We start from the raw sequence: 24,741 nt of genomic DNA on the forward strand, positions 1-24,741 counted from the left end.
CCACCTCACCGATGCTCCATTGCCACTGGGGTGATTTTGCTGCACAGTATTCAGATCCTCTCTCTCCCCAACCTTGTCCCCAGTTCTGTATGAGGTAAGAATCCACAGACCCGTTTGGTGAGGGTGGCATTTAGAAGCAGAGTGTAATGGGGGAGAATGGGGGTGGGAGGAAAATACCTGAGCAGAGTGTTTGCTTATCAGACACAGACTGCAGCAGCAGCAGTACCCAGTGTCCAGGATATTTGAATATCCAGGCTGGATATGTAGACTGTATTTTGATGTAATGTTACCTGGTTATCATTCTAATTACCAATCACAAACTATCTACAGGCATAACTGGTACTGCACACTATGTTATGACCCACCTCCATTTTTAATATATAACTAGTGGATCTCCCATTTCATTGCTCACCCGAGAATCTTCTCTGTATCTATTTGTGTCTGTGATCCTCACATTGCTGTTTTTTTACTTTTATGTCTCTGCCTTTGTTATTTTTTGCTTCAGACCAGCAACAGGAGGTGGATTTGGCACTTTGCAAACCCCGCAGGGCCAATGCATAATATACGGCCAATGCATAATATACTGCCAATGATTTACATAATATACATATAGAGTATATTCTGTAACTATGAGTATCTTATATTTAACAGAAAAGCTTGAACAAACAAAGTTGTCAATCTCCAAATGTAGAAATACATAGAAGTTGCAACACAGTAACAGCCCATTCAGCCCAACCAGTCCAGGTCAGAATTTACCCTCCACGTGAGCGAATAGTTCTAATCACACTTACCCACCCTGTTTCATATCCCTTCAACCCCTTTTTCTTCATCCATCTATCCAACCTAATCTTGAATGTTGACAGTTTCTGCCTCAACCACTAACCTAGAAGTGACTACCACAGCTTTATGGCTCTTTGTGTGAAGAAGTTTCTTCTGCTTTCAGTTCTAAATCTCTTACATTTCATTTTGTATCTACGGCCCATCATTTGTGACCCCTTAACCGCTGGAGACATTCTGCTTCTATCTACCCTGTCCCATCGTTTCAAAATTTTAAATACTTCTTCCACATCACCCCGTAATCTGCATTCCTTGGTTACTGATGTTTAACTGATGTTTAAGTAAATATACACGTGAAGTACATTTCCCTGTATTGTGTGACTGTATGTAAGGCATTTTCTACTGCAATTAGTGCGTGTAGCTGAAACAATGTCACCGTAGCCACATTTGTGGCTAGACAGCAATTTCTGTTGGACAACACCGCTCTAACTGAGGTCTTATCAATGTTTCATATAAACTGATTATAAAAACCAAGAATAACATTCTATACATCTTGAGATAAAACCTAAATTTCATTAGCTTTTTTTAAACCAGCTTTATCAACCTGAGGTGCTGCCTTTTATGTTGTGAACCTGTAGCTCTTATCAATATCCCTTCGTAGTTTCCTTTGGTCTTCCAAAGAATTAACAATACCTCCTATTTTGGTATCATCTGCAAATTTTGACACAACTCCCTCTAGGCCAATAACAAAATCATTTATATACGTGAACAGAAGTGGCCCTAGAACTGAACCTGAGGTACACCACTTCCCATTTCCAGCCGCTCTGAAAAATTGCCCTTAACTCCTACTCTGTTTTCTCCCCATTAACCAATTTTAATCTAGTCTACTATCCTCCTCCTAATTTCACACCTCTTAATCTTCTCTACTAATCTCCCATGTGGTACCTTGTCAAAGACTTTCCCGACGACCATTAATACTACATCCACTGCATTTCCCCCAACCTTGTCGGTTACCTCCTGAAAGAATTCTATGAGGTTTGTCAAACAATTGTCCCTTTTGAAATCTGTGCTTGCTACTTCTAACTATTTTTTCTTGACTACATATGTGCTAATTTCAATCCTTAATTAAAGTCTGTAAAGTTTTTCTTACCAAAGATGTTAAACTATCTATCCTGTAACTAACCAGATTAGCTGTGCCTCCTTTTTAAAAAGGGGTACTACAATGGCTGCTCTCCAGCTGTTCGACACACATCCATGCTCAATACAGCCTTCTGGGCCCTCTGCAATTTCCTCCCTCAACTCCTTCAGGATCCTAGGATGTAACCTGTCAGGCCTGAAGCTTTGTCTTCCCTTAGCTTAACTAACTTATCTAAAATTTTCCTTTTATCCATCACAATGTCACACATCTCGCTCTCAACCACTTTAAGATTCACCTCCCCTTTTTAGTAAAGACATTCCAGCTCATTATGCAGCTATTTCCAGTTCTAAACAATTGGATTCAGATTGTACCAACAGAGTGGAAAGGCTGAGATCATTGAGCCCAGACAGTTTTATCTCACAGTTTGGAAACATTTTAACAGAAGACAATAAGTTTGACTCTGCAGGTACCTGACAGTACAACCTCTGAAACAGGCTTGTTTTGTACATGAGCCATGTGTCCAAGGATGGAGAAGATGGCAAATCCAGCAAACACACTTGTAGCACAATTAACAACACAGACAATGATGGTATCTCTGTAACAGTTGTTGTGGAATTTGTTGCAGGATGACAGTGTTATTAAGTTGCCAGCACCCACTGAGGAAGAAAAGAAAATTTGTATTGCAGCATCTTTCCAGACCTGGTAAATAGAAGGTAGAATTAATCAGCAGTGGAAGATTTTACTTGAACTCATTCAACCGTGGCAGATAAAACTACATTAACCATGAGGAACATGGGGTGGGTTAGTCCCACAGCTCAATGGTGAACTGACTGAACGAAGGTCAATCGTGTCTCCCTTAAATAGTAGGGCCATCATTCTGCTTCCCTGTCTACTACTTGCTCCCAAATTCCCTCCAGGAGCTTTGATACTTTCCACTGTCAGCCATATTTTCCAGTCAGTAACTTGATTCTTTGCTTGCAGCATGTACTCTGTCACCCAGTGGCTCCATTATTTTATTGCAAACAGCAAAGAAAAGTTTTTCACGACAAAATAAAGGCCCATACCTAAAGGGCATCAAAATCCCACTAAATTAAAAATTCAAACTCAATATAAATAAATACCTTGTCGTCATTTTGATTGTCCAGTTAAATGTTACTATGTTAAAATCAAATGACCCAAACACATACATTGGTATGATATTTACCTGAAAATTTTATTAATAAATCATTTGCAAGATATTAAAAAGCAGTCGGTACCAAGAAGGAAATATGGCAGCCATTGCATCATATTCCATGCCATCCAATTCAATTCCATTCTGTTCCATCCTATGTCTTCTCTTCCCATCTCAACCCATTCTATCTCTTCCACTCTCATTCCATCCCATCAGGTTCCAACTATCCCTTCCCATTCCATCCCATCCCTTTCCAATATGCTAACGTCAAGATGTCAAAACTCAAACTAAGCTCATTAGAATCCTTCACAAGGTCTCATTGAAAACTTTATCTGGTTATTGCAACAACTGAAATGAATTTTCCCGCATTTGAACAAGAACTCAAAAGCAACACAGATCCTAAAATGAATATCTCAAACATGCAGGAAAAAAGAGAGAAACTTGAAACAGCTTGACTGAAAAATACAGCTGAAAGTCTATGGATTATCCTAGTGTATTTACCTCAGCATCAGCCAGTTTTGAGAAGTCTGACTGGCTTCCAATGTAATATTCAATTCCTTTATAGGCTCCCTCCAGAGTAACACCTCGGATCAGAAGTATAATCAGAACCACATAAGGGAATGTCGCAGTGAAATAAACCACCTGACCATGGAGAGTAGGTTGTTAGATTTTCCTGGATTGTTGGTGCAACATTTACAATATTGAATCCAATTGAATGGCAAATTAATAGGATTGTAACCAAAGCAGAGAAATGAAGCCGCAGACGATTGGAGGAGAAATAACTACACAAAGGGTATATTTAACACTGAGCTGCATATTGTAATTTAAATAGCACAACATTATTCAAACTTATTTATATCTCATTCCATGATTCTATGATCTCATTCAGGGAAGTAACACATTTAAGCAGGAGAATGGAACAGAATGTGATGAATATATTTAACTCATCACATTTACTCCTCAGGTTTCTTTCCCATTTTTATTGTCCAGACAAATCTCATTTCATTCAAATAAAACCATGACCCTAATCTGCTCAATCACTTAGCCAGCCCTGCTCAGCCTCCCAGAGTAATTGGAGATTCACCCAAAGTCCTGTAGCAGCAACTGAAACCCTTAGAATGAGGGGCACATTTCAGGGTTTGGGGGAATTGCTGCTGTTCTTTCACTCAGGAGAAAGATCTTCAGGCCTGCAGTGCTCATGAATTCTGCATCTCACACTCCCCAAAGAGTGACTGTTAACATCACCTGTGAAATAAACCGGCCCACTTCACAAATGATTTATAAATTTTAGTTTTATTGTACTTTGTCACCAAAGTTTTATCTCTATTCATCACCAAGCATTTTACCTTTCCTGAAGATTTTATTCCTTTAGATAACGCTGTCCCAACAATCAGACAGGCCAGAAGCAGACAGAGGGCTAAATACCAGACTATCTCCCCAGTCTCATCCATTGAACTTGTACGGTGCAAAGCCACTTTACTAAATAAAATGACAACAGAAAACATCTTCTATAAGGATACTGTTCATTATACACAGTCAATACTGCATACAATGCACAAGAATATTTAGTCAAATATACATGGATTTGAAAGATATCCAAGTTAAAGATCCGTTCTGTTTTTAGAAGTTACATAGAATCTTTAATACATAAACAGGCCATTCGGCCCACCTGGTCTATGCCAGCATTTATCCTCCACACGAGCCTCCTCCCACTTTAATTACTTCTTCCCACCATGCCCCTGTCAATATCATCAACGTATCTGCTTCATCCGTTCCATGTGGCATAAGTTACACGTTCTCACCACTGTGTAAAAAAAATTCCTTCAAAATACTTTATTTGATCTGTTAGTGACTATCTTATATTTATGGCCCCTTGTTCTGGACTCACCCACAAGTTTCTCCACATTCTCCCTATCAAACACCTTCATAATTTTAAAGATCTCTATCGATTCTCCTCTTAATCTGTTCATTTCCAGAGAAAAGAACCCCAGCCTGCTCAATCTTTCCTGATAGTTGCATCATCTCAATTCTGGTAACATCCTTGTAACTCTATTCTACACTTTCTCCAGTGCTTCAGTAAAAATGGAGATTAAATTTAATTCCAATATCTTTGTTTTTTCCTTCTATTCCTATTGATGTTTTTAAAATATAAAACTTTGTTTAAACAGTGAGTGCTGATGAGAATCCTTGGAGAGCCGACTTGAAAGAGTTCCTGATAATGCTTTATTGACTGCCTTACAAAGCACTGTTAAAACTATTTGGGTTCCTCACTGTATCTTCCAATTAATTCAGCTCTTTCATATTATTAAACATGGCTCCCAGCCAGTTTCACCCAATTCAGTTACCAGGTCTGTGGTTTAAACACACTACTGTATTCAATTAAAAGCAGAGAAAGGCATATATCAGTCACAGATAATTTGAACTATTTAAATTTTAGGAGTTCTCGTGGTGAAGCTCTTCCTTGAAGAAGAAAATAAAAAATGCTCAATAAAGGATTCATAGTATAAATATTGTTGAAGCAAAACTGCAGTGTTAGAAACCAGGGCGCTTTTAACTAATGAAAGGGCCCCTGTTGTAATGTTATTTTATAACAGATGTATTTTGTAAATAATACCTCTCTAAAACAAACAGCTTTTCACTCATTAAACAGGACATTCACTCAACTAACCTTCCCAAGAGGGAACTACTAGTATAGCAGTTATCTGTAGCTATTTACTAACTCCCAGTATTGCTCGCTTGGCCCCTGGTGAGGAACGTAGATTTCTGATCCATTTGTGCAAGTTTCACTGTTTGCATGCAGCCATGTTGTATTAACTATTTCAAAATATTCGTCATCCAGAGTGAGATTGCAGAGTAGATCTAGAAAATGTGGAATGTGTTTTAGAAATACATTTTATTGGAAATGTTTTTAAAAATTCATTCTTGAGATGTGGGCATCGCTGGCAAGGCAGGCATTTATTGTCAATCATAACTGAGGAGCTTGCTAGACCACTTCAGGTGGCAGTTAAGAGTCAACGCATTAGTGTGGGACTGGCATCTCATATAGATCAGACCAGGTAAGGACATCAGTGAACCAGTTCGGTTTTTACGACAATGCAACAGCTTCATGGTCACTTCTACTGATACTAGCTTTTTATTTCCAGTTTTTTCAAATTCTCAAACTGCCCTGCTGTCATTTCTAGTGATATAATCAGAGCCACTGTTTTACTCTGACTGAATCAGTCCAATCAGTTTTATTACATGGGTGAGACTGCAGATGGGTCAGAACACAGATACAGTCTGCACACTCCACTCACAGCACAGTCCAACTCTGGTGGTCACCCTGCTTGAGCACAGAGGTTGGGAAAGACAGAGAGTGAGCCTCTAACATAGTGAAGTGCTAACACAGAGTGAGGACATTCAACTGTCAATTTGGTGAGTGTGGGAATTAGATGCAGAGGAGGGAGGTGCTAAGTGATTTAAACCAAAGAACCACAGACTAAGACTAAGCGGAGCATAAAGGGAGTCGTACAAGGAATCAAAAATCAAGAAAAAGTCAAAAAGTGATGTCACAAGACAAGGAGGAGTGCCAAAGGTAAGTCAGTAACTGTTTAGTTCATTGGTTAGTGTTTTTACTGGTTATTGTTCTTAGTGGTCAGTGCTTTTAGTGGTTGGTGTTTTAGTGTCAGATAAACAGTAAAGTGCCTTAAAGCTAAACAAAGTTTAAATAACGTTAAGCTAACATGGCAGGACAGCTGGGGCTGTAAGGATTTGGGACATTGGGTGAGACCCCATTTTACTCTTTTGAACTATTGGATGTGTCACTGTAAAGGGTTAACCAGTCCCTTTTAAGGATTTGGATATTCACTTGGTCATTACATTTGAAAGAAAGGGTTAACTCGTCCTTTGACATTACATTTGGACAGTGATGTGCATTGAAGATCTACTGGATGACTCAAAGTAAAAGGGTTAACTAGTCTCTTTAAGAGTAGTACATATGAAAGCAAGGGTTAACTCAACCCTTGACATTACCTTTGGACATTGGACAATATAAATTCACAACTGCAAAGAAGTAAAATGCAGTCAGTTTAAACTGGACATTTGGACGTCAGTTTAAAACTGCAAAAGCAGCAGAGTACAGAAAAATCAATAAGCTGTGGTTTTCAATAACAACTGATAAGCACGAAAGACAGAAGCTTCTCAATGCTCACAACAAAATGCAAAGGACAAAGAGCTGATAAGGCACCTGGCTTCACATGGAAGAAATTTCAGAAGGTTCTTGAGTGGTCCAACCAACCACCCATCTTAATGCTACGATGGGTGAGTGGCCAAACATGGCCTTCTTGTAACTTGGAGCACACCCTGTCAGCTAAAACCATATAAAAATAGGACATCGTAGAAACTTAAACAGTCAACAGATACAGGGACAACAGTTGCACAACTTCTGCAATGAGCTCCTCCAACAATGGGCACTCCGAGAGTTTGATTTTGAACTTTGATAAGACGACTTTACTTCTGCACTTCAACTAACAGACTACTTTTGAGCTTTGACAAAAAGCCTTTACTTTCAGACTTTGACAAGACAACTTCTGCATTTGGACAACAAGACAAATATTGATGAGAAGATATAGAACTTCAATATTCTACTACTAACTGGAACAAAGAGGTAAACTCTGATGTGACGAAGAACCTCGACACAGCAATCAACACCCTTTATATGGACTTGGACGGCTGCTTTGATGCATAAAGATTGTATGTGCTACTTGCTTTGCTTCGTGCTTGCTTATGTATTCCTTTTCAAAAATCATTAAATAAAGTATGTTGCGAACCATCAATTGTATTATTGGGTAGAGTAATCCATGTATTAATTGAGTTGCTTCATGCTTGCTATGTGCTCTTTTTGACTCATTAAATAAATAATCACTTTGATTAACAAAATTATCATGTCAGGATGGCTTTCATTGTCTGAACTATTATCCAGGTCCACGAATCTCTGGGAAAGATCCCAAATTTCCCATACAGCCACATGCACGTTCTTTGCCATGTGGGAACTCCAGAACACTTCATCTGTCCTGGAGAACCACATGTGCAGGAAGTGCCACTAACTGCTCAAGCTGGCGTCACTACAGTGCACACATGAAGCTGAGAGTTTTGTGGATAGCACGATTCCAGGAGGTGGTCATCCCACAGTGACAAGAAAAGTCAGGCACAGAAGGAATGGGTGACCACCAGACAGACTAGGAGGAACAGACAGGCAGTGCAGGAGTCCCCGGGACCGTGACACTCACAAACTGATATTACCAGTGAGGGTGATGGTACCTCGGAGAAGTGCAGTCAGGAACAAACTAAATGGTACCATGGGAGACTCGGCTGCACAGGGGGGCAAAAGAAATGCATTTGTTATAGGAGATTCGATAGTCAAGGGGATAGGCAGGTGTTTCTGCAACCGCCAATGTGAATCCCGCATGGTGTGTTGCCTCCCTTGTGCCAGGGTAAAGGACATCACAGAGGGTGCAGAACATTGAGAGGCCGGGGTGGGGGGGGGCGGGGATGGAAGGGAGAGAGGAACACGCAGAAGTCGTGGTCGAGGTCGAAGGAGAGGTTGAGTAGAATGGGCCTATACTCTCTGGAATTTAGAAGAATGAGAGGTGATCTCACTGAAACATAAGATTCGGAGGGGGCTTGACAGGGTACATACTGAGAGGTTGTTTCCCCTGGCTGGAGAGTCTAGAACTAGGGGGCATAGTCGCAGGATAAGGGGTTGGCCATTTAAGATTTAGATAAGGAGGAATTTCTTCGCTCAGAGGGTTGTGAATCTTTGGAATTCTCTACCCCAGAAGGCTGTGGATGCTCAGTCGTTGAGTATATTCAAAGCTGAGATAGATACATTTTTGGACTCTAAGCGAATCAAGGGATATGGGGATCAGGCAGGAAAGTGGAGTTGAGGTTAAAGATCAGCCATGATCTGATTGAATGGCTGAGCAGGCTCGAGGGGCCGTATGGCCTACTCCTACTTCTATTTCTTATGTTCTTATGGTCCATCTAGGAACCAATGACATAGGAAGGAAAAGGGTCAAGGTCCTGCAGTCAGAATTTCAGGAGCTAGGGAGGAAGTTAAAAAGCAAAACCTCAAAAGGTGGAAATCTCTGGATTACTTCTAGTTTTATGAGCTAGTGAGTATAGGAATAGTAGGATAAGACAAGTTAATGTGTGGTTGGAGCAATGGTGCAAGAGGGAGGGCTTCAGATTCCTGGGGCATTGGGATCAGGTCTGGGGCAGGAGGGATCTGTTCAAGATGGACGGGTTGCACCTCAACAGAGCTGAGACCAATGTCCTCGCAGGAAGGTTAATCAGTGCTGTGGAGAAGAATTTAAACTATTTTGGCAGGGAGATGGGCATCAGGATGAAACATCAGAGAGGAGAAACAAGGTGCAGAGAGGACTGGAAGGGACAAGTAGCACTAGAGTAAAGAATAGTTCAGAAATAGGAGCGATCAGACAGGGGGCAAATGTGAGGCAGTCTAAGATGAGATTGGAGTGCATTTGCGTAAATGCACATAACATGGTGAATAAAGTTGGTGAGCTGCAGGCTCAAGTCGCCCCATGGGACTATGATATAGTGACAATAACAGAGACCTGGCTCAAAGAAGGGGAGGACTGGGTACTTAATATTCCTGGCTACAAGGTATTCAGGAAAGATAAGAAAAAGGAGGGGGTGGCAGTATTGATCAAAGTAACTATTACAGCACTGGAAAGGGATGATGTAGTTGAGGGGTCAACGGCAGAATCTATTTGGTTAGAATTAAGGAACAATAGAGGAGCTATTACGCTACTCAGTGTATACCATAGGCCACCAAATAGTGGGAAAGAGATAGGAGGAGCAAATTTGCATGCAAATTACAGAAAAATGCCAGAACTATAGACTACTGATAATGGGGGACTTCAATTATCCCAATATAGATGGGGTCAGTAACAATATAAAGGACAAAGAGGGGAAGGAATTCCTGAAATGTGTTCAAGAGAACTTTCTGGAAGTGTGTATCCAGCCCAACCAGGAAGGAAACAGTGCTGGATCTAGTTATGGGGAATGAAGTGGGGCAGGTGGAGCATGTTTCAGTGGGGGAGCATTTGGAGAACAGTGATCATAATATCATTAGGTTTAGAATAGTTATGGAAAAGGACAAGGAACAATCAAATACAAAAATGCTTAACTGGAGGAGGGCAAATTTCAGTGAGTTAAAAAGGGACCTTGCCCAGGTGGATTGGAACCAAAAATTGTAAGGCAAAACAGTAATTGAACAATGGGAGGCCTTCAAGGAGGAGTTGGTTTGGGTACAGAGTAGATACATCCCCATGAGGGGGAAAGGAAGGGCATCCAAAGCTCCCTGGATGATGAAAGATAGAGATTAAAGTGAAACAGAAAAAGGAGGCTTATGACAAATGTAAGGTACATAATACAGTATAGAACCAGAATGAATACAGAAAGTACAGAGGAGATCTAAAAAAGGGAATGAGAAGCAAAGAGTATGAGAATATGTTAGCGGCTAACATAAAAGCGAACCCAAAAGTCTTTTATAAACATAAATAGTAAAAGGGTAGTCAAAGGAAGGGTGGGACTGATTAGAGACAAAAACAAGGAGATCTTCTTGTGGAGGCTGAGGCACTAAATGAATACTTTGCATCCATCTTCACTAGAAAAGAGGATGCTGCCATTGTAGCAGTCAAGGAGGAGGTAGTTGCGATATTCAATGGGATAAAAATAGATAAAGAGGAGGTACTTAAAAGAAAGTACTTCAAAGTAGAAAATTCACCTGGTCCAGATGGGATGCATTCTAGGTTACTGAGGGAAGTAAGGGTGGAAATTGCAGAGATTCTTCCAATCCTCCTTAAATATGGGGATGGTGCCAGAGGACTGGTGGATTTCAAATATTACACCCCTGTTCAAAAAGGGGGAAGAGGGATAAACTCGGCAATTACAGGCCAGTCAGCCTAAAGTCGGTGGTGAGGAAACTTTTAGTGACAACATCCAGGACAAAATGGATTGACACTTGGAAAAGTATGGGCTAATAAATATGAAAGTCAGCACTGATTTGTTAAAGGAACATCGTGTTCAACTAACTTGAGGTCTTTGATGAAGTAACATGAGGGTAGTGCAGTTGATGTGTATATAGACTTTCAAAAGGCATTTGATAAAGTACCACATAATAGACTTGTTCGCAAAATTAAAGGGACAGTGGCAGCATGAATACAAAATTAGCTAGGGGACAGAAAGCAGAAAGTAGTGTGAATGGTTGTTTTTCAGACTGGAGGGACGTATACATTGGTGTTCCCCAGGGGTCAGTATTAGGACCACTACTCTTTAGAGGGTATAATTTCAAAGTTTGCAGATGACACAATGTGGAGGATAGTAACAGACTTCAGGAGGACATACAGACTGGTGAAACGGGCAGATACATGGCAGATACATGGCAGAATCCACTCACCGAGCAGAGTCCATTCACTGAGCTACACACCAAGCAGGAAGCACTCGTTGGTCAACTCAGAGTAGAATCCACTCAGAGCAACTCTGAGCAGGATCTACTCACAGCACATTCCACTCACCAATGATCCAGTAACTGCAGGTTCAATTCACTGAGTAGCTCAGCGAGCAGGATCCACTCACCAAGCAGGATCCAGAGAAACTAGCCGAGCAGGATCCACTCACCAAGCAGGATCCACTCACTGAGCAATTCGGAACAGGATCGACTAACCGAACACATTCCACTCACCGATCAGGATCCATTTACTGATAAGAATTCAGTCACAGCAGGATCCACTCACTAAGCTACAAACCGATCAACTCACGGCATAGAATCCAGCCAGTGAACAAGAACCACTCCGAGCAAATCTACTCACCAATTGGGATCCATTCACCGAGAAGCCACAAGCGGGATCCGCTCACCGAGCAGGGTCGATCCACAAAGCTACACCAAGCAGGAAACACTCACCGACCAAATCTGGGCAGGATCTACTCACCAATCAGGATCAATTTACTAACCAGGACCTATTCAGAGTAACTAGCCATGCAGGATCTGCTCACGGACCATGATCCTTTCACCAATCTACTCACCAAGCAGGATCCATTCACCGAGCCAGTGTCCGAGCAGGATCCACTCACCAAGCCACGCACCGAGCAGGATCACCTGGCCGAGCCACTCACAGAGCATGATCCACTCCAAGCCACTGAGCAGGATATATTCAACAAGCCAATGAGCAGGATCTGCTCACTGATCCAATGAGTAGAAACCACTCACTGAATCATTGACCGAAAGTTCCATTCACTGATCTACAAGTCAAGCAAGATCCACTCACCGAGCCACTCACCAAGCAGGATCCACTCACCAAGCGGGAATCACTCACTGATCAACTCATGGCATAGAATCCAGTGAGCAAGAACCACTGAGCACCTCTAAGGAACACGCTGAGCATGATCCACCCGGAGCAGAATCCACCCCGAGCTACACAAGCAGGATCCACTCTCCGAGACACACAACAAGCAGTATCCACTCAGCCACTCCGAGCAAGATCCATTCACCGAGCTACACCAAGCAGGAAGCACTCATTGAGTAGAATCTACTCGGTGAGCAAGAACCAATCAAGCAACTCTGAGCATAAGCCACTGAGCAGGATCCACTCTGAGCAACTCTGATGATCCACTCAGCAGGATCCACTCACCAAGCCACTCAATGAGTAGGATCCACTCATCATGCAGAAGCCACTCCAAGCATGATCCACTCATAGAGCACATTCTACTCACCAATCAGGATCCATTTCCTTATCAGGATCCAGTCACAGCAGGATCAATTCACCGAGCAACTGAGTAGGATTTACTCACTAAGCTCGTCCTACTCACTGATCAGGATCCAGTCACAGCAGAAACTACTGACCAAGCCACCCACCGAGCAAGATCCACTGACCAAACCACACAGCGAGCAGGATCTACTCACAGCCATTGATCGATCAGGATGCACTCACTGAGCTACACATCAAGCAGGATCCACTCACCGAGCAGGATCAACTCTGAGCCACTCAATGAGCAGGATCCACTCCATGCAGTAGCCACTCCAAGCAGAATCCACTCATTGAGCAACTCCAAGCAGGATCTACTCACCAAGCTACACAAAGTAGGAGGCACTCACTGATCAACTCATGGAGTAGAATCCACTCAGTGAGTAACTTTGAGCAGGATCTACTCACAGCACATTCCACTCACCAATCAGGATCCATTTCCTGATCAGGATCCAGTCAGAGCAGGATCAATGCACTGAGTGACTCAGCAAGCAGGATCCACTCACCAAGCAAAATCCAGAGTAACTAGCCGAGCGAGATCCACTCGCCAAGCCACAAACCGAGCATGATCCACTCACTGAGCAACTCAGAACAGGATCTACTAACCAAGCACTTTCCACTTACTGATCAGGATCCATTTACTGATAAGGATTCAGTCACAGAGCAGAATCCACTTAGTGCACATGATCCATTCACTGAGCTACAAACCGATCAACTCAGAGTAAAATCCACATACTGAGCAAGAACCACTCACCGAGCAGTAACCACTCCAATCAGAATCCACTCACTGAGCAGGGTCGATTTACTGAGCTACACACCAAGCAGGAAGCAATCACTGATCAACTCATGGCGTAGAATCCAGTGAGCAAGAATCATAACGAGCAACTCTGAGCAGGATCTATTCACTGATCAGGATCCACTCACAGTGCAGGATCAATTCACTGAGCAACTCACCAAGCAGGATCCACTCATTGATCAGATCCACTCAAAAAAACTAGCCCATCAGGATCCATTCATTGAGCCACTCACCATGCAGGATCCCTGACAGACACTGAGCAGGATCCACTCTGCGCAGGATCCACTGACTGAGCCAATGAGCAGGGTTTACTAAACGAGCCACTGAATGAGCTGGATCCACCCCAAGCATCACCCACTCACCAAATGACTTACCGAGTGGGATCCATTCACTGAGCCTGTCACCAAGGATCCACTCATTGAGCCACTCTGAGCAATATCTGTTCACTGAGCCACTCAGTAGGATCCACTCACAGAGCTGAATCCACACACAAGCAACTCATCAAGCAGGATCTACTCAACAAGTCACTCACTAAGCATCATCCACTCACTGAATCACTCACCAAGCCACACACGGAGCAGAATCCACTGATCAGGATCCACTCAGAGCCACTGAACAAGCAGGATCCACTCACTGAGCCACACACCAAGCACAATCCACTCACCGAAGCAATTAGCAGGATCCACTCAGAGGCAATGAGCAGGATCCACTTAAGCTACATCAAGCAGGATCCACTTTGAGCAGGAGCCACTCACAGCTACACATCAAGCAGGAAGCACTCACTCACCAACTTTGAGCAGGATCTACTCAAATAGGATACACTCACCTATCAGGATCCACTCACCGAGCAGGCTCTATTAACCAAGTCACAGACCGAGCAGGATCCACTCACCAAGCCAATGAGCAGGATCCACCCTGAGCCAATGAACAGGATCCACTCGAGTCATTGACCAAACAGGATCCACTCACTGATCTACAGGTCGAGCAGGATCCACTCATCGAGCCACTCATCACCAAGCAGGATCCATTCACTGAGCCACTCACCATGCAGGATCTACTCACCGAGCAATAACCACTCCAGGCAAGATCCACTCACCGAGCTACACATCAAGCAGGAATCACTCACTGATCAACTCATAGCGTAGAATCCAGTGAGCAAGAACCACTGAGCAGGACCTACTCACGGATCAGGATCAATTCACTAAGCAACTCATTGAGCAGGAACCATTCACTGAGCAACACCCCGAGCATAATTCTTTCCCCAAGCAGGATCCACTCCCCAAGCCACATCAAGCAGGATCCACTCTCCATGACACACACCAAGCAGTATTCACTCACCAAGCCAATGAGCAGGGTCCATTCAGCGAGCTACACACCGAGCAGGAAGCACTCAGAGTAGAATCTATTCAGTGAGCAAGAACCATTCACCAAGCAACTCTGAGCATGATCCATTCACTGAGCAGAATCCACTTGAAGCAACTCTGATGATCCACTCACGAAGCAGGATCCACTCACTGTACAATAATCACTCCAAGCAGGGTCCACTCACTGAGCAACTCTGAGCAGGATCTACTCGCCGAGCACTTTCTACTCACCGATCAGGATCTAGGCACAGCAGGATCCACTGACCGGGCCACATCGAGCCGGATCCACTGGCAGCCATTGACCAATTAGGCTCCACTCACCAAATTACACATCAAGCAGGATCCATTCAATGAGCAGGATCCACTCCATGAAGTTGTCACTCCAAGCAGAATCCACTCGCTGAGCAGAATCCATTTACTGAGCTAAATACCAAGCAGGAAACGCTCGCTGATCAACTCAGTAGAAACCAGTGAGCAACTGAAGGATCCACTCACAGGGCACATTCCACTCACCGATCAGGATTCAGTCACTGAGTAACTCAGCATGCAGGATCCACTCACCAAGCAGGATCCAGAGTAACTAGCCAAGCAGGATCCACTCACCAAACCACACACCGAGCAGGATCCACTCACTGAGCAACTCAGAACAGGATCTACTAACTGGGCACATTCCACGCAGCGATCAGGATCCATTTACTGATAAGTATTCAGTCTCAGAGCAGGATCCACTGTGCACAGGATCCATTCACCAAGCAACAAACCGATCAACTCACGGAGTAAAATCCACACGCTGAGCAAGAACCACTCACCAGGCAACTCTGATCAGGATCCACTCACCAAGCAATAACCACTCCGATCAGAATCCACTCACTGAGCAGGGTCGATTCACCGAGCTACAAACCAAGCAGGAAGCAATCACTGAGGAACTAGCCAAGCAGGAGCCACTCACTGAGCAAGATCCAGTCACCGGGCCACTGACCGAGCCGGATCTCCTCACCAAGACACCCACTGAGCAGGATCCCCTGACTAAGCCAATGAGCAGGGTCTACTCAACAAGCCACAGAACGAGCAGGATCCACCTCAAGCAGCATCCACTCACAAGTGACTCACCCAGCAGGATCCATTCACAGAGAAGGATCCACTTGCTGAGCCACTCTGAGCAGGATCCATTCACTGAGCCACTCAGTAGGATCCACTCATGGAGCTGAATCCACACACGAGCAACTCACCAAGCAGGATCCATTCACTGAGAAACGAGCCAAGCTGGATCCATTCACAGAGTAGGATCCATTCACCGAGTCACTCACCAAGCAGAATCAACTCACCAAGGTGGATCCACTCACCGAGTAACTAGCCAAGCAGGATCTGCTCATGGACCTGGATCCATTCACAAGCTGGATCCATTCACTGAGCCACTCTACAAGCAGGATCCACTCACCGAACAACTCCAAGCAGGATCCACTCACCAAGCAAATCACCGAGCAGGCTCCATTAACCAAGCAAGATCTACTCACCAAGCCACGCACCGAGCAGGATCACCTGACTGAGCCAATCCCCGAGCAGGATCCACTCCGATCCAATAAGCAGGATCTACTCACTGAGCCATTGAACATAAGAACATAAGAAATAGGAGCAGGTGTAGGCCAATCGGCCCCTCGAGCCTGCTCCGCCATTCAATAAGATCGTGGCTGATCTGATCCTAACCTCAAATCTAAATTCATGTCCAATTTCCTGCCCGCTCCCTGTAACCCCTAATTCCCCTTACTTCTAGGAAACTGTCTATTTCTGTTTTAAATTTATTTAATGGTGTAGCTTCCACAGCTTCCTGGGGCAGCAAATTCCACAGACCCACCACCCTCTGAGTGAAGAAGTTTCTCCTCATCTCAGTTTTGAAAGAGCAGCCCCTTATTCTAAGATTATGCCCCCTAGTTCTAGTTTCACCCATCCTTGGGAACATCCTTACTGCATCCACCCGATCAAGCCCCTTCACAATCTTATATGTTTCAATAAGATCGCCCCTCATTCTTCTTAACTCCAATGAGTAGAGTCCCAATCTACTCAACCTCTCCTCATATGTCCGCCCCCTCATCCCCGGGATTAACAGAGTGAACCTTCTTTGTACTGCCTCGAGAGCAAGTATGTCTTTTCTAAGTATGAACACCAAAACTGTATGCAGTATTCCAGGTGCGGTCTCACCAATACCTTAGATAACTGCAGCAATACTTCCCTGTTTTTATATTCTATCCCCCTAGCAATAAAAGCCAACATTCCGTTGGCCTTCTTGATCACCTGCATACTAACTTTTTGATTTTCTTGCACTAGGACCCCCAGATCCCTTTGTACTGCAGTACTTTCCAGTCTCTTGCCATTAAGATAATAACTTGCTCTCTGATTTTCCCTGCCAAAGTGCATAACCTCACATTTTCCAATATTGTATTGCATCTGCCAAATCTCCGCCCACTCACCCAGCCGGTCTATATCCCCTTGTAGGTTTTTTATGTCCTCCTCACTCTCTACTTTCCCTCCCATCTTTGTATCATCTGCAAACTTTGATATGTTACACTCGGTCCCCTCCTCCAAATCATTAATATAGATTGTAAAGAGTTGGGGACCCAGCACCGACCCCTGCGGAACACCACTGGCTACTGGTTGCCAGTCCGAGAATGAACCATTTATCCCAACTCTCTGCTTCCTGTTAGATAACCAATCCTCCACCCATGCCAGAATATTACCCCCAATCCAGTGATTCTTTATCTTGAGCAATAATCTTTTATGTGGCACCTTGTCGAATGCCTTCTGGAAGTCCAAATACACTACATCCACTGGTTCCCCTTTATCCACCCTGTACGTTATGTCCTCAAAGAACTCAAGCAAATTTGTCAGACATGACTTCCCCTTCGTAAAGCCATGCTGACTTTGTCCTATTAAATTATGTTTATCCAAATGTTCCGCTACTGTCTCCTTAATAATAGACTCCAAAATTTTACCCACCACAGATGTTAGGCTAACTGGTCTATAATTTCCAGCCTTCTGCCTACTACCCTTTTTAAATAAGGGTGTTACATTAGCGGTTTTCCAATCTGCCGGGATCTTTGCTGAGTCCAGGGAATTTTGGAAAATTATTACCAAAGCATCCACAATCCCTACTGCCACTTCCCTCAAGACCCTAGGATATAAGCCATCAGGTCCAGGGGATTTATCCACCTTGAGTCCCATTAATTTATTGAGTACCAATTCCTTAGTGATTTTAATCGTATTTAGCTCCTCCCCCCCAGAGCCCCCCGTTTGTCCAGTGTTGGGATATTCTTAGTGTCCTCTACCGTAAAGACTGAAACAAAATATTTGTTCAGCATTTTTGTCATCTCCATGTTTCCCATCATTAATTTCCCGGTCTCATCCTCTAAGGGACCTACGTTTGCCTTAGCCACCCTTTTTCTTTTTATATAATTGTAGAAACTCTTGCTATCTGTTTTTATATTTTTTGCTAATTTATTTTCATAATCTATCTTCCCTTTCTTAATCAATCCTTTAGTTACTTTTTGCTGTCTTTTGAAGACTTCCCAATCTTCTATCCTCCCACTAAGTTTGGCTACCTTATATGTCCTTGTTTTTAGTCGGATACTATCCTTAATTTCTTTACTTAGCCACGGATGGCTGTCATTTCTTTTACACCATTTTTTCCTCAGTGGAATTTTTTTTTGAAAGTTGTAAAATAACTCCTTAAATGAACACCACTGTTCATGTACCGTCTTACCCTTTAATCTATTTTCCCAGTCCACTTTAATCAATTCCACTCTCATACCATCATAGTCTCCTTTATGCAAGCTCAGTACGCTTGTTTGAGAACCAACCTTCTCGCCCTCTAATTGGATATGGATGTAACCATCTTATGGTCATTCCAACAAGCACAATCCACTCATTGATCAAACAGGATCCACTCACCAAGCAAGATTCATTCACTGAGCAATAGCCATTCCAAGCAAGATCCACTCAGAGCAGAATCCATTCACCAAGCTACACATCAAGCAGGAATCACACACTGATCAACTCACGGCATAGGATCCATTCACTAAGGAACACACTGAGTGTGATCCACTCCAGCAGGATCTACACCCCAAGCCATACCAAGCCAGTATCCACTCTCCAAGACACACACCAAACAGTATCCATTCAGCCACTCCGATCAGGATCCACTCACCAAGCCAATGAGCAGACTACACACCAAGTAGGAAGCACTCAGTAGAATCTACTCAGTGAGTAAGAACCACTCACAAAACAATTCTGAGCATGATCCATAAACTGAGCAGGATCCCCTCACCAAGCCAATGAGCAGGATCCACTCACCGTGCAGTTGCCACTCCAAGCAGAATCCACTCCGAGCAACTGAGCAGGATCTACTCAGCACATTCTACTCACTGATCAGGATCCATTTCCACTGACCGAGCCACTCAATGAGCAGGATCCACTCCACGCAGTAGCCACTCACCGAGCAACTTCGAACAGGATCTACTCACTGAGCAGAGTCCATTTGCTGAGCTACACACCAAGCTGGAAGCAATCACTGATCAACTCACAGAGTAGAATCCACTCTGAGCAGGATCTACTAAGCACATTCCACTCACCGATCAGGATCCATTTTCTGATCAGGATCCAATAACAGCAGGATCAATTCACTGAGTAACTCAGCGAGCAGGATCCACTCACCAAGCAGGATATAGAGTAACTATCCGAACAGGATCAACTTACCAAGCCGCACACAGAGCAGGATCCACCCACTGAGCAACTCAGGACAGGATCTACTAACCAAGCACATTGCACTTACTGATCAGGATCCATTTACTGATAAGGATTCAGTCACACAGCAGGATACTCTCAATGAGCAGGATCCATTCACCGAGCTACAAACTGATCAACTCACGAAGTAAAATCCATATGCTGAGCAAGAACCACTCACCGAACAACTCTGATCAGGATCCACTCAATGAGCAGCATCCACTCACCCAGTCATAGCCACTCCGAGCAGAATCCACTCACCAAGCAGGGTCGATTCTCCGAGCTACACACCAAGCAGGAAGCAATCATTGATCAACTCACGGCGTAGAATCCAGTCAGAGCAAGAACCACTCCGAGCAACTGAGCAGGATCTACTCACCAATCAGGATCCACTCACCGATCAGGATCCACACAGAGCATGATCAATTCACTGAGAAACTAGCCGAGCGGGACACACCCACAAAGCGGCAGCAACCCAGAGGGACCCACCTACAATGTAGCAGTCACCGAGTGGGAACCATCCACAATGCAGCAACCACTCACTGAGCAGGGTCAATTCAGTAGCTACTCACTGAGCAGGGTCAATTCACTGAGCTACATACCAAGTAGGAAGCACTCACTGCCACTCACCGTGCAATGTCCTGACCCAGCCCCCCCCCCAAAGCAGGATCCACTGACCCAGCCCCCCACCCCCCCCCCCCGCCCAGCAGGATCCACCGACCCAGCCCCCCCCCCACCCCCCCGCCCAGCAGGATCCACCGACCCAGCCCCCCACCCCCCGCCCAGCAGGATCCACCGACCCAGCCCCCCACCCCCCCCCAGCAGGATCCACCGACCCAGCCCCCCACACCCCCCCCAGCAGGATCCACCGACCCAGCCCCCCACACCCCCCCCAGCAGGATCCACCGACCCAGCCCCCCACACCCCCAGCAGGATCCACCGACCCAGCCCCCCACACCCCCAGCAGGATCCACCGACCCAGCCCCCCACACCCCCAGCAGGATCCACTGACCCAGCCCCACCCCCCAGCAGGATCCACTGACCCAGCCCCACACCCCCAGCAGGATCCACTGACCCAGCCCCACACCCCCAGCAGGATCCACTGACCCATCAGGAGCCACATACCCAGCAGGATCCACTCACCGAGCCACTCAATGAGCAGGAACCACTCCAAGCAGAATCTACTCACTGAGCACCAAGCGGGATCCATTCACTTTGCGGGATCCACTCATCATGCAGTAACAACTGAGCAGGGCTGATTCACCAAGCTACACACCAAGCAGGAAGCACTCACTGAGCAACCGAGCAGGATCTACTCACCAAGCAGGATCCATTTACTGTCCAAGATCCATTTACAGAGTAACTAGCTGAGCAGGATCTGCTCATGGACCAGGATCCATTCACTGAGACACTCTACAAGCAGGATCCACTCACCAAGTAGGCACCATTAACTGACCACAGACCGAACAGGATTCACTCACCAAGCCAATGAGCAGGATCCACTCAATCACGATCCACTCACCAAGCCACGTACCAAGCAGGATCACCTGACCGAGTCACTCACCGATCTGAGTCGAGCAGGATCCACTCACCAAGCAGGATCCATTCACCGAGCCACTCACCAAGCAGGAACCATACATCAAGCAATAGCCAGTCCAAGCAAGATCTACTCACTGAGCAGGATCCATTCACCGAGCTACACCAAGCAAGAATCACTCACTGAACAATTCACAATGTAGAATCCAGTCAGTGAGCAAGAACCACTGGGTAACTGAGCAGGATCTACTCACCATGCATGATCCACTCACCGATCAGGATCAATTCACTGAGCAACACATTGAGCATGATCCACTCCCGAACGGAATCCACTCCCCAAGCCACACCAAGTAGGATCCACTCAGACACACACCAAGCTGTGTCCACTCAGCCACTCCAAGCAGGATCCACTCAGCGAGCCAATGAGCAGGGTCCATTCACCGAGCTACATACCAAGCAGGAAGCATTCACTGAGTAGAATCTACTCAGTGAGCAAGAACCACTCACCAAGCAACTCTGAGCATGATCAATTCAATCAAGAGCCACAGAGCAGAATCAATTCACTGAGCAACTGGCCGAGCAGGATCCACTCACTAAGCAGGATCCATTCACAGAACCATTAAATGTGCAGAATTTACACACCGAGCAATAAGCACTCACTGATCAACTCATGGAGTAAAATCCAATCTGAGCAAGAACCACTCACTGAGCAACTCTGAGCAGGATCCGATCACTGAGCAGGTTCCATTCACCAAGCCACTCATTGCAGGATCCAGTCAAGCAGAATCAGACTTTGAGATCCCAGAAAAAAAAATCAAAGTTTGGAGTCCTGAGTTGAACAGTAGGATTCCCTGGGAGGTGAGAAAGAAAGGAAAGAGAACAAGACATTGAAATAAAAGAGACAGACTTGCAGATGAAAAAAGGGGAAGAGTTTGGTGAGAGGCCTACAGAGTAAGAAATATACAGAAGATGGGAGAAACATTGGGAAAAACTCATGACGGGAGAAAGTAAGTAAAAGATTCCTGCACAAACACAGAGATACACAGAAAAGAGGAAATATGTGAGACACAAACACAGAGATAGAAAGAGGGAGACCCAAACAGTGGAAGAAAAACAAAGAGCAAAAGAGAAAGAATTAGAGAATAGATGACAAGCAGAGAGACAGTTACAGGAAGAGACCCGGTTTATTTTTTCATTGAAGTTCATGAAGAAAAAGAAAAAAAAAATTGGGCAGGTGTAAATGGCCTGCCAATTCATTATCGACTATTTTGCACTATTAGCTAAGATGGATTTATACCCCAGAGTTTGAAAAAAAATTCTCATGAGCAAAGCCATAGCAGATCAACTATTCTCTTTAAAGCTTTTCCTGTGCTCAAAAAAATCATTTATTACTGATTATCCTGAAAGCCCAGTGAATCAGTAACATGATTCTTGCTTCTGACTTCTATCCATGATGTGGAGATGCCGGTGATGGACTGGGGTTGACAATTGTAAACAATTTTACAACACCAAGTTATAGTCCAGCAATTTTATTTTAAATTCACAAGCTTTCGGAGGCTTCCTCCTTCCTCAGGTTGTTGGAAATGAAATCCTCGAAATGAAATCGCATTTATACATCACAGAACAATGCTTGGTGATTACAGACAGTTTTTTCAACTGCCCGTTGCCAAGGCAATCAGTGTGCAGACAGACAGGTGTTACCTGCAAGGTCTCCGAATATACAAATCACCAAAAAAAAAAAAAAAAAAGAGATAGAGGCGTAGAAACATAGAAAAGACAGCAACTGACCCGTTATATTAAAAACAGATAACATTTGTTCGCTGGTGGGGTAACGTGTAGCATGACATGAATACAAGATACCGGTTGAGGCCGTCCTCATGGGTGCGGAACTTGGCTATCAATTTCTGCTCAACGATTTTGCGTTGTCGTGTGTTCTATCCAAGCGTTTTAAAAAATTTGTTCATGGGATGTGGGCGTTGCTGGCAAGGCCAGCGTTTATTGCCCATCCCTAATTGCCCTCGAGAAGGTGGTGGTGAGCCGCCTTCTTGAACCACTGCAGTCTGTGTGGTGAAGGCTCTCCCACAGTGCTGTTAGGTAGGGAGTTCCAGGATTTTGACCCTGAGACGATGAAGGAATGGTAATATATTTCCAAGTCAGGATGGTGTGTGACTTGGAGGGGAACGTGCAGATGGTGGTGTTCCCACGTGCCTGCTGCCCTTGTCCTTCCAGGTGGTAGAGGTCGCAGGTTTGGGAGGTGCTGTCGAAGAAGCCTTGGCGAGTTACTGCAGTGCATCCTGTGGATGGTACACACTGCAGCCATGGTGCGCTGCTGGTGAAGGGAGTGAATGTTTAGGGTGGTGGATGGGGTGCCAATCAAATGGGCCGTTTTATCCTGGATGGTGTTGAGCTTCTTGAGTGTTGTTGGAGCTGCACTCATCCAGGCAAGTGGAGAGTATTCCATCACACTCCTGACTTGTGCCTTGTAAATGGTGGAAAGGCTTTGGGGAGTCAGGAGGTGAGTCACTCGCCGCAGAATACCCTCTGACCTGCGCTTGTAGCCACAGTATTTGTGTGAATTTGTTGAGTTTCTAGTCAATGGTGACCCCCAGGATGTTGATGGTGGGGGATTCGGCAATGGTAATGCCATTGAATGTCAAGGGGAGGTGGTTGGACTCTCTCTTGTTGGAGATGGTCATTGCCTGGCACTTGTCTGGAGCAAATGTCACTTGCCACTTATCAGCCCAAGCCTGGATGTTGTCCAAGTCTTGCTGCATGCGGGCACGGATTGCTTCATTATCTGAGGGGTTGCAAATGGAACTGAACACTGTGCAATCATCAACGAACATCCCCATTTCTGGCCGTATGATGGAGGGAACATCATTGATGAAGCTGCTGAAGATGCTTAGGATACTGCCCTGAGGAACTCCTGCAGCAATGTCCTGGGTCTGAGATGATTGGCCTCTAACAACCACTACCATCTTCCTTTGTGCTAGGTATGACTCCAGCCACTGGAGAGTTTTCCCTGATTCCCATTGACTTCAATTTTACTAGGGCTCCTTGGTGCCACACTCGGTCAAATGCTGCCTTGATGTCAAGGGCAGTCACTCTCACCTCACCTCTGGAATTCAGCTTTTTTATCCATGTTTGGACCAAAGCTGTAATGAGGTCTGGAGCCGAGTGATCCTGGCGGAACCCAAACTGAGCATTGGTGAGGTAATTGGTGAGTAAGTGCCGCTTGATAGCACTGTCAATCACTTAGCAGTTGATTGAGAATAGACTAATGGGGCAGTAATTGACCGGATTGGATTTGTCCTGATATTTGTGGACAGGACATACCTGGGCAATTTTCCACATTGTCGGGTAGGTGCCAGTGTTGTAGC

At 44.8% G+C, this 24,741-nt stretch overlaps 1 protein-coding gene across 1 annotated transcript in view; it reads right to left on the minus strand.

Moving 5' to 3' along the window:
* Positions 1-24,741, minus strand: part of LOC137333191 (sodium- and chloride-dependent neutral and basic amino acid transporter B(0+)-like) — a 52,252-nt gene that overhangs the window by 25,267 nt on the left and 2,244 nt on the right. Inside the window, exons 2-8 of the mRNA XM_067997375.1 lie at positions 14,063-14,165; positions 8,385-8,435; positions 7,405-7,467; positions 5,807-5,945; positions 4,433-4,565; positions 3,588-3,728; positions 2,386-2,614 (exon numbers count right to left, since the gene is read on the minus strand). Of these exons, the coding sequence (XP_067853476.1) occupies positions 2,386-2,614; positions 3,588-3,728; positions 4,433-4,565; positions 5,807-5,945; positions 7,405-7,467; positions 8,385-8,435; positions 14,063-14,165 (859 nt within the window). The remainder of the gene's footprint in view (positions 1-2,385; positions 2,615-3,587; positions 3,729-4,432; positions 4,566-5,806; positions 5,946-7,404; positions 7,468-8,384; positions 8,436-14,062; positions 14,166-24,741) is intronic.

The sequence above is a fragment of the Heptranchias perlo genome, chromosome 15, assembly GCF_035084215.1.
Source record: "Heptranchias perlo isolate sHepPer1 chromosome 15, sHepPer1.hap1, whole genome shotgun sequence".
NCBI lineage: Eukaryota > Metazoa > Chordata > Chondrichthyes > Hexanchiformes > Hexanchidae > Heptranchias > Heptranchias perlo.